Source organism: Mus pahari, chromosome 3 (assembly GCF_900095145.1).
Source record: "Mus pahari chromosome 3, PAHARI_EIJ_v1.1, whole genome shotgun sequence".
Taxonomy (NCBI): domain Eukaryota; kingdom Metazoa; phylum Chordata; class Mammalia; order Rodentia; family Muridae; genus Mus; species Mus pahari.
Window position 1 is genome coordinate 164130001 of NC_034592.1, and position 11553 is coordinate 164141553.

The following is an 11553-nucleotide window of genomic DNA, read 5'->3' on the forward strand; positions in this document are numbered from 1 at the left end:
AGTTCCAGGAAAGCCAGGGCTATACATAGAAACCCTGTCTTGAAAACCAAACCAAAACAAAACAAAATGTGAATTGGAATAGACAAATTGAAAAGAACTTTGAAGAACATATTTATTTGCTATTTTAATCATTTGCTCATATTTTGAGAACGTTAAAGGGAAAGCAATACATTCAGTATTTGCTTTAGTTAGTGTAGTTCTTATGTAGATTCATACTCATATATAAATGTTTAATATAGGACCTGTATGCCAGTGATAAATATGAATTCTGAGTTTTGAGACTTAACTGAAAACTGAACATAAGGAATTGGTGAGCCAAATGGATTGAAGGGTCTGAACTAGTCATAGAAACAGGAAGGTAATGATGTCATGGAGACAGAACAGATATGGAGCAGCAAGAATCATTAGACCATCTGGGTAGGTGGCACACACCTATAGTCCCAGCACTTTGGTGGTAAAGGCATTTGGATTGTGAGTTCCTAGCTAGCCTGGGCTACATAATAGGATACTGTTTCAAAAAACAAGAAAAGGAATTACAGGAAGACAACTTTTTTTTTCTGAAAAAAAATTTTTCTCACTTAGGATAGGTCAAGGGCCTATGGTAAAGATGAGGATCAAGGAAGGGCTGAGGCCTGGAGGTGGTGGGTGAAGGTTTTTATCCATTCCAGGGTGTTTAAGTGCCCCATGTTAGAAACATAGATGAATACATTTGTGTTTCAACAATGTTAGGGTTTACTGACTAATAATACATTCACAAGGTGTATTAGGGTTCTCTAGTCACCCAATTTATGGAATGTCTCTATATATTAAGGGAATTTATTGTAATGTCTTACAGTCTATAGTCCAACTGACTCAACAATGGGAAGTCCAAGAGTCTAGTAGTTGCTCAGGGTAGTTGTTTCAGCTGGTTTTCTGTAGAAATGGGTTTCAACAGATGTGCTGGCAAGTGCAAACAGTTGACCCAGAGTCAATCTTCCTTCTTCTAATGTCCTTATGTAGGCCTCCAGAAAAAGGTGTGTCTGAGATTTAAGGTGTGTACCACCACGCCAGGATCTGGGACTTGCTTTTCCCAAAATGACCTGAACTCAGAGATCTGCTTTCCTCAGTCTTCTGGGATTAAAAGTGTGTGCTACCTTGCCTGGGCCTAAGATTTTCATGGCTACTATGCCTCAAGATCTCCAGCCTCAAGATCTGGATCACAGGTGTGCCCTCACATTTCTAGATTGTAGTTCATTCCAGATGTGTTCAAGTTGACAACCAGGAATAGCCATCACACAGGGTTTGATGATTTCAGTGGTGGGTTGAGGTATTTCCATTTACCATAGCTGGTTTTGCAGACAAAAATAAAATTCAAGGCTTTCCAAAAAGCAGTTCCCTTTGATACTCTAAGGATGTAACAATGTGATGAGAGGTATTAACAGTCTCTGGCTGCCTGAGGGTATATCACCTCTGACTTTCAACTTCATTTTCTGGATCATCCTGTGGGGGATCTTGTTGAAACCCCATTCTGGCTGGTGGGATTGTAGTTTGCATACTTTCCACACTCCGTCACAAGATAATGATGGGTCTCTCATCTGAACTGAGCTGCTTCTCAGTTCCTAGTAAAATATAGAACAGGAAATGATGTGACTAGAGGGAGGGGTCCAGCTGGTACTAGAGCTTTGTTCTGGACTCTGCCCTCACTGTCTGGTTACAGACATAGTATTTGACTTCCAAGCTGTTACCAGGCCCAAGCCGGGTATCCCATTATAAACTCAGCACAGCCTATAGTTTTCCAGGTGTAGACTTGATCAGCCCCTAAATTATCTCTCCAAGAATCCCTCAAAGAACAGGCACAGCCTCTCTAGAGTTAACCAGCAGAGACCTGAGCTGGAAGCTCCATGCTTTAGCCTCCTCACCTGCAAATATTTGGGAACAAAAAGACACACAAGTGACCAGGAAAATTGAGCATGTGCAGAGCACAGGCCTCCAATATCTACATGGTAGACCTTGTCTGATGTTGCTCGGGGTGTTACTGTGTTGAAATCTCCACCATCCAGCTGTTTTTAGATCAGTTCTTCAGGACTAAGGTTGGAAGCTGGATGGTGTAACTTCAGGTTCATTGTTGCAGGCTTTTTGTTGTTGTTGTTTACTGGAAAAAACTGTTTCTAGTAGTGGTGTGGCTTAGCCCTTAGCACACAACCTTTAATCCCACTGGCTAGAATATAGACACACCCTTAGTACACACCTTTAATACCAAACAATGAAGATAAAGTTAGTTTGTAGAAGGTGTCACCCATATTTGAAAGTGATGTCTAATTGAGTGGCAGACAAAGTGACTATAAATAGAGGAAGATTTTTACAGACTATGATATACCTAACTCATGAGAAGAGAGAGAAGGAAGGAGGCAGTTTTCCTGGGACAGTTTTTTACAGAGACAGGTTGTGAAGAGAAAACAAGGTGAAAAGAAGACACAGGTAAAGAGAGAATGTACCAGAAAATTAGAACATATTGTTAAAATTAGTATGAGGCCAAGCAGAGCAATTGAGGAAAGGCTGAGAAAGACAAGCCAGATTGAATCAGTCAGCTTGGAGAGCAATTTGAGCCAGAACAGCTGATTTGAACCAGCCAACCAGAGCTCAGAATTAGAAAGGTGAGCTTATTCAGCAGTAAGTCTCAGAAGCTGAAAACCTTCTAGGCCTAAATTAGTTCTACAGGGTAGAAGCTTCCAGGACTAGGCCTAGATTAGCAGACAGGCAGTAAGCCTCTGAGACGACAATACAGGAGAATAAAAGTTACATTTACAGTTCATGACAGCTCCCCACTCCATCTTCATGAAAAGCCATTATGCCCATGTCAGTTTCCAACCTGTCAATCTGAGGGACACTTTTCTGTGTGTCCTAGAGAGTGTGACTTGGAGTTTACCTTTGAGCTGATGAGAGAACATATGCAGCCATGTCTAATGATTCTTTGTTTCCCAGCTCCAACATGCATGCCAATAGAATGCAGTCTAGATAGTGTTAGGAATAGGCAGAGACACTTAATATATATATATATTTTTTTGCATTCAGATTTGTCTTTTTTAAGATTTATTTATTTATTATATGTAAGTACACTGTAGCTGTCTTCAGACACTCCAGAAGAGGGCATCAGATCTTGTTATGTATGGTTGTGAGTCACCATGTGGTTGCTGGGATTTTGAACTCAGGACCTACGGAAGAACAGTTGGTGCTCTTAACCTCTGAGCCATCTCTCCAGCCCCTCAGATTTATTTACAAAAATAAATTAAGGGACTGGAAGAATGGCTCAGTAATTAAAAATACTGTCTGCTTTTCCAGAGGACCTGGGTTCTATTTCTAGCAATTGCAGGGTAGTTCATAACTGTCCATAACTCCAGTCCCAGGGTATCTGATATCCTTGTCTGACCACTGCTGGTACTGAATGCATGTGGTGCAGACATACATACAGGCAAAATAAAACATCAAAAAAATTAGTTGTAAAATTTAACCTTTTTATTATATATATTTAAGACTGACTGGAAAAATATTTCATACACACCTAGTAAAATGGCTTATTGCATTGAGTGTGCTATGTCAGAAATGGACAAATGTATTTGTGACTTTACAATGTCAGGGCTTAATAACATGAAAGTCACAAGATATAGCAGTTTCAATGAAAGCAACTGTAAAGTATTCCTGCTTTAATTTGTAATATTGGCTGGAATGAAGTTTTTTTTCTTTTATGAACTGATTATCAACTCTCAAATCTCACACTACATACCACACAGTAAATATACCTGTCTTAATTAGGTTTCTATTGCTATGATAAAATACCGTAAATATTTGGCTTACATGTCAAGAGTCCATTGTTTAGGGAAGTCAATGCAGGAACTTGCTACAGAAACAGAAGCCATTACCATGGTGGGATGCTGTTTACTGGCTTGCTCCTCATGATTTACCCCAATTGCTTTTTTCTCTCTCTCCATTTTGTTCTTAGACTTAAGTGTATGAGGGTTGTTTGTTTGTTTGTTTGTTTTGGAATGCTTGTTCATGCACCAAAGACGTGCTTGGTGCCTACGGAGGTCAGAAGAGGGCATTGGATTCTCTGGAACTGGAGGTTATGGATGTTTGTGAGCTACCATATTGGTGCTGGGAATCAAACCTGTGTTCACTGTAAGAAGAACAGCTAAACAATCTCTTCAGCCCCATCATTCTGCCTTCTTATATCACCCAGGACCACTGGCTTGGTGGTGACACCACCCGCAATGGGCTGAACCCTCTCCTACCAATTTTAACTCAAGAAAATGCCCCCATAGACTTATTTACTGGTCAATTTATGGTGACATGTCCACAATTGGGATTCCTCTCCCTGGATATCTAGTTTGTGTATAGTTAAAACAAACAGAAAACAACACACACAAACACACACACACACACACACACACACACACACACACACACACACACGTTCATGTTGAAGAATGGCTGCCGAGGATTAAAGAGGAAAGGAGTTTCAAAGAAATCCGAGAAGCCAGAGCTGGGAAATATAAATGTCTATAGGAAATGAGATAAAAGAACCAGCTGGACGTCTGTGAAAAGGAGCTGCTGGTATTGTTATCTGCAGAGTTGAGTCTAGCTGTGTAAATGAAAGGCAAGAATGAAACCAGGTGAAGAAATGGCCAGATGAAGGGATGGCAGGTCCAGATAGGAGGTCATATGTCAGTCAGACAGCAATTGAGACGTAGTATTAACACTGGGGACTGAACCAACCTAAAGTTCCTGGGACATTTGGTTATTTTCTGTCCGTCCCGGATGAGAATATTGCGGAGCAGCATGACCCTCTTGTAACACGTCCACGGCTCGTAGTGCGGCAAGTGTCTCTTCATCACCCAGAACCTCTCACCGACCATCAGTCCTTGGGTACTCTGGTGCTGCCAGCGTTATCGGTCCAGCCTGCTTGGCGGTTCAGCTAGGGAGACATGTGCGCATGCGCAGAAACGACACGGCTGGGCGTGGAGATAGCATGCTACTAGCTGGATGGGGAAGGATTATCTGCGGTGACCAATGGCCTGTGCGAGGCTGCCCGCCGCAGTGCCTACTGGGAACGTCTTGCGGATCGCTGGTTGCCAGTTACGGAGGAAGTGAGACGGCTTTTGATTGGGCGCCTGCACCACGGAAGCGCCAGACCGAACCGACGTGTGGAAGCTGGCAGTATGCTCCTGTTCTGCCCGGGCTGCGGGAACGGACTAATTGTGGAGGAGGGGCAGCGTTGCCATCGCTTCGCCTGCAACACTTGCCCCTACGTCCATAATATCACCCGTAAGGTAAGTTCCACAGACCGGTGCCTTCTCTGCTATCTGAGAGGCACAGAGCAAGCGTCGGCGTGCTCAGACCTTCCTGCAGGCGGTGGTAGGCTTTTGTGCTCTCGCTGAGGTGGTACCCCGAGTCCAGCAGTCGCTACTCCAGTGACTTCGCTCCGGCCACGTAGAAGCCTTTTATTTATTTATTTTTCCAGCCTCTAGCTCTCCGTTGCCCACTTTCTGATACTCCAAAAACTGTGAGAATTTTAGTTCATAACTTTTAAACCTACACTCCTCTCGTGCAGTCCCTGACGTACCAGTCCGCTCCTTGCCTCTGATTTGAAATCCTTGGGTTCTTTTTGTGGCTCTTTTGCTCCCAGCCCCTGTCGTTATTCTAGAGAATCTTCACCATCTACGCAGTACTGTTAGTTCCTTCCTTTTGCCCGAGTCATTCTTACACAGACACATTTCACACTTATTCATTCTCCACCTCACCCCCCCAGCCCCGTGTATAAGTGCATGTATGCTTCTCTGTTTCCCTCTTCCTTTCTCTATCTCTCTCCCACTTCTCTTTTAAAATAATGGCTACCTTATTTAGATTCCAGCCCTTATGGCTGTTTGTGCGTGTCTATAATTTTAGCACTTGGAGAGGCTGCGGCAGGAGAATGGGCTGCATAGCACACACACACACATACACACACACACACACACACACACACGAAACAAACCAAACCCCAGCTCTTTCAGTTTATCCACATTCCTTTTATATTTTTCACAGAATTCATTGCCTTCTAATATTTTATATCATTGTTGCTATTTTGTGTGTATGGTGCTTGTGTTGGAACCCAGAAAGCTGTATTTCCAGCCCTTGGTGTTTTGTGTACTCTTCAACTCTTGTTCCTCCTTACCTCAGTGTCTTTAGTTCAGTAACTGCAGATATGCACCACTGGGCCTTGGTGGCATCTCATTCTTTTTTTTTTTTTTAGATTATTTATTATATGTAAGTACACTGTAGCTGTCTTCAGACACTCTAGAAGAGGGTGTCAGATCTCGTTATGGGTGGTTGTGAGCCACCATGGACATCTCATTTTTAATGTTTGCTCATTAGAGCTGTATGGTAGGAGTTTAGAGTCTGGATTTGTGGTAAGATGAGTTGTGACATAATTTCAAAATTAGAAGGATGCTTGATAAACTTAGGAAAGCAGCCAAATGTGACCTAGGGAGTGCTGGTATACCCAGTTAAATGACTTTCCTGTTGGATTATTAGGTGTCTTAGGGGTATGAGAGAAGAGTAAGGTTTTACTAGGCTGTTTTTTCTTCCTGCTGTCTGGTGTTTCCTTCTGTTTCTAGAGACCTTTGATATTGAACCTCTGTGCTGTGTTGTGAGGCATCCCAGTCACAAGACCTACATTTCAGTGACTCACACTGCTCTTTGAAGAAGATAAATTTTGTAGAGGGAATGCTGGACGGAGGTTGTAGTTTGGTGGCCCACTTGTAAAACTGTACAATTATTTCAAATCTGATGGCTTGTTTCTATTAGGTAACAAACCGAAAGTATCCAAAGCTAAAAGAAGTGGATGATGTGCTTGGTGGAGCAGCTGCATGGGAGAATGTGGACTCTACTGCAGGTAAGGGTTTTTCCATAACAGAGCCAGTGACTCAACCCTGCTTATTATTACTCATTATTATATTTAATAATAATAAATTTATTATAATGCAACCCTGTCTGTTATTAGGGCCAGTGAGATGACTTAGTAGGTAAAAGCACTTGTTGCCAAACCAGTTAGATTCTTGGTGCCCAGAGAGTAGGAGAGAGCTGATTCATGGAAACTTTTTTTCGACTACGTACAACCCACCACAGACACACACACACACACACACACACACACACACACACACACACACAACGTGTAAGCGTAAAAGAATTTAAGAAGATGTAAATAACAAAGTAATGACAAATAGCTAGTGTTTGTCACTAACACTAACTCTAAACAAGGTTTCACATTTTTGTTGCTGTTTGATTTTGTTTTTTGAGACATGGTTTCTCTGTGTAGTTCTGGGTGTCCTGGAACTTGCTCTGTAGACTGTGCTGGCCTCAAACTCAGAGATCCACCTGTCTGCCTCCCATATGTTGGTATTAAAAGCATGTGCCACTACCACCTGGTTGTTTAAATTAGATTCTTTCAAGTATTCTTTAAAGGACAGTTACCATACTGATACCTGAACTGTTGTTTCATTTAGACTCTCAAGTCAGATATGGAAAGGTATAATTAAAAATAAATCTGGTGCATATTCTCTTTTTGAAGCAAATTTGGAGTTTATTACAAAATAGTTTCAACATTGATGTAAACATAGTTGTTGAGAGAGAAAGAGAGATCCATGCTCTAGCAGGTGTAGGCTTCTCGAGAGTTATGTTGTATGTATTTTCAAATACCAACACGGAAAAAATAATCAGTCCTGGTCTTTTATTTTCATATTATTTTTTATTATATGAATTTTAAAAAATTATAACTAGGGGCGAAGCATGGTTGCTCAAGCTTATAATTCTGGTGCTCTCTGGGTGTAGGCAGAAGGCTCAGTGCTTGTCTGGGCTTCATGAGACCCTGTCTCAGTCAGTCTGTCAACCAATAAATAGTTGGGTAGGATTTCAGTGGTTAAGAGTATGGGACTGGGTTTCCTTCCCAACTTCCATGGCAGCTCAGACCTTCTGTCCTTGTAGTTTCAGGTGATCTCATGCCCTCTACGGGCATCCAAGGGTACTGCATGAACGTGGTTCACAGAATACCTGAAGGCAAACATGCACATAAAATGTTAAAAAATTAAAAGGGAAGGGGGGGATAACAACTGGGGGTATTTGGGGGGGCTGTCCTGGAACTTACTCTGTAGACCAGGCTGGCCTCAAACTCAGAAATTTTCCTGCCTCTGCCTCCCAAGTGCTGGGATTAAAGGCGTGTGCCAGCACGCCTGGTGCAACTGGGGGTATTAAAAAGTAATGTTTACATCTTGATTTATGTCTCATAGACTTAAATGTGATAATGGAATGAAAGATGACCTTAAATAGTACCTGTTTTAGAAGGATTAGCAGTGTGTGATTAGCAGTCTTTTCCTCTATAGAGGAGTATACAGATCTTCTATGTTAAAAGTTATCATTAGCAAGGTGTGGTAGTACAACTGAGAGATGGAGACAGGAAAATCAGGAGTTCAATTTTATCTTAGCTACATAGTGACTTCGAGGCCTTCCTCAAGAACCTGTTTTATAAAAGCAACAAAAACCTTGAAAGTTGAGAATGAGTAGAGGCTTAAAGTTTGTTTGTTTTTAATCTATTTGTTTATCTTTAAGGTAGAATTCCCTATGTATTCCATGCTGGCTTTATAGTAAGCCTCTTACTTCAGTTTCCCATGTGCTAGATTATAGCTGTGTACTACCTCAGTGGGTGTGTATTTCTGTTACATTCCCACAAACAGACTATAATAGATCCTTCCCATGCTTTTCCAGCCATTCTTCAACCAGATTTGAGAAGGGAAGTGGAACCCAGGGATAGAAGGGGAGTGGGGTTCAAAAAAACTTTAAGCCTCTACTCATTTTCAAATTTCAAGGCTTTTGTTGCTTTTATAAAACAAGGTCTCTCTAGTCTCATTATTGATGTGCTGTAGGAAGGATGTTGCTATTGGCAGACTTGCCATTGGCAAGTGAGTCTAGCTGAGCATGGGGATGAGATGTTTACCAACACTTAACAATGTTTTTGTAATGTGGATAACTTGCTTTTCTGTTTGTCAGAGCCATGTCCAAAATGTGAACATCCCCGTGCCTACTTCATGCAGCTTCAGACCCGTTCTGCTGACGAGCCAATGACCACCTTCTATAAGTGCTGCAATGCTCAGTGTGGACATCGCTGGAGGGATTAAGGGCAGGACTTGTCCAGCTGCAAGCATGAATTTTGTGTACTGAAGGTCTTTGCTATATGATAGTAAGCTGACTCTTCTGTGGTGAAGGATCAGGGTGAAATGTAACTCATCTGCACGTTAGCAGATAAAGTCCTTAATGTATAGGGGCCCTCAGGTCCTTGGGAGATACACATAAGGATGCTCACTTGGGTTCAGGTCCTGTTCCTTACCATTCAAGCTAGGAACTTGGTTTATAGCCATTAAAAAAATTTTTTTTTTAGTTTTTCAAGACAGGTTTTCTCTGTATAGTCCTTGCTGTCCTTGTTATGTAGACCAAGTCAACCTTGAACTCAGAGATCATCTTCCTCTTCCTCCAGAGTGCTGGGGGTAAAAGTGTGTGCCATCACTGCCAATGATAATCTTGAACCTTCTAATCTTTTTGCCTCTTGTCACAAAAGTGTTAGAGTTATAGGCATGTGAACTATTTTCATTTAATGCAGTTCTGGGGATTAAACTCTAAGCCTCATGCATGCTATATAAGTACTCTACCAACTGAGCTATATCTCTAGCCCTTTTTTTCTTTCTAGAGAAATTATGAAAAATACTTACAAAAATACTTAAAATCACTTTAAAAGTCTGGAATTACTTAATTCATCTTGTATGATTAATAACTAAACAAAACTATACTGTGAGTTGGACTTTCTGGATGATTTTTCTGTTACCAGATTTGGGGAAAGGTCTAAAGTAGAGCCTGTGCCCCATTTGAACCCCACCCAAAAATCTATTTCAACCTCAATAAATTTAGAAAGGTTACATTTTAAGGCTATGTGAAGAATGAGCTTATATATGGACCAACTTCTGATGAGAGTGTCTTGAGAGTATCTCAGAGAGCTCACAAGCATGAATTCCTCTACCAAACAAGAGTAACAGAAAAGTTACATATTTGTTGAAACCACTAATAAATAGTATTGCTCTGTAAGGTGGACATGTTTGTATGTGGGAAGTGTTGGTCTGTTCTGTGTTGGACAGTTATGCACATGATAAGGAATGTAGCTAGTAAGGAAATCTAAAATAACAGATTCCTCCCATGAGTATCTGATGTTTTCAAAATCCTTAAATAGTGATATAGATGAATAATTCATAAACCAAAGCTCACTGAAGTTTTTGATCTTTGTTTGCTTTCAAGCCTTTCGAATTCTGTTGGTTATCTCCTTTAAATAACTCTGTTACAAAGTAGAGCCACCTAGTCTTCTTTGAATGAGGGTGTATTGAATATTAAAGCACTTGCATATGCCAAGCTCTGGGCTCAGTTCTTGGCACTGGATGGCAGAGGTATGAGGAAGAATGAAAATGTTTATTGTTGGTAAGGGTTAGGACATTCTCACCTTGCTGGTGGGAGTAGAAGTTGATGCAATAGTTTCTCCAGGTAATAGGGCAATATCTATCAGTATTTTAAACTACTACCCAAGGGTGGTACAGACGTGCAGTGTTATCACTTGAGAGGTATAACCTTGGGGTTTTCTACCCAGCCTCTTTGTTCCCCAAAATAACTCTGAAACTTAATTATAGTTATAAATAAATGTTTAGGCCATAGGCTTGGACCTGTTCCCTGACTAGCTCATAACTTAAGTGCCCCGTTTATTCTAGTCTAAGTCCCACCACATGGCTGGTTACCTGGTCCTCAGTTTAATGCAGCTCTCTTCTTCTGTGTCCAGGTGAATTTCTCGAGTCTATTTTTCTAGGAATTCCTCTCACCCTCTCTGCCAGATGTCCCACCTTCTATTACCTGGCTCACTCGTTGGCCATAGGTTTTTTTTTATTGAGAGGTGAATGCTTTTTCCACTGTGCACAAGAGATTCTCTACAGAGATGGAAGCAGGAGTATGTGGAGGTCCAGCTCAGCCTGTGAGTGGTAGCAGGAGTTGGAAGGGATGATAAAGCTCCATGTTTCTGCCTGCATCATCGTTAGTTCGTTCAGCAAACTTTTCTCAGCAAAGCTGATATTCTGGTTACGTGGCAGGATTTTCCCTGTCCAATTAATTTAATTATTAATACAATAAGAAGCCTGTGATTGGACAGGTAAAAGGGAGGCAAAGCTAAGAGTTGTAGAGACAGGGAGCCACAGAAAGCGGAGGAGGAAAATGGAGCACAAACAAGACAATTCAGATTCCACTTGGCTTTAAATAGCCACAGGTAGGTATAGTGTCATAGGGTTAGGGTCAGGGTCAGGGTCAGGGGTCAGGGTTAGGGTTAGGGGTTAGGGTCAGGGTCAGGGTCAGGGTCAGGGTCAGGGTCAGGGTCAGGGTCAGGGGTCAGGGTTAGGGTTAGGGTTAGGGTTAGGGTTAGGGTTAGGGTTAGGGGTTAGGGTTAGGGTTGGGGTTGGGGTTGGG

The 11553-nt window shown here is 41.7% G+C and overlaps 1 protein-coding gene across 1 annotated transcript; it reads left to right on the forward strand.

The window, feature by feature from the left end:
- The first annotated feature begins 5112 nt into the window (after positions 1 to 5112).
- On the forward strand, positions 5113 to 10143 carry Polr3k (RNA polymerase III subunit K). The gene is made up of 3 exons (XM_021194321.2): positions 5113 to 5303; positions 6820 to 6907; positions 9058 to 10143. Exons 1-3 carry the CDS (start codon positions 5193 to 5195, stop codon positions 9183 to 9185), a joined length of 327 nt encoding a protein of 108 aa, XP_021049980.1. The 5' UTR covers positions 5113 to 5192; the 3' UTR covers positions 9186 to 10143.
- Positions 10144 to 11553: the final 1410 nt, after the last annotated feature.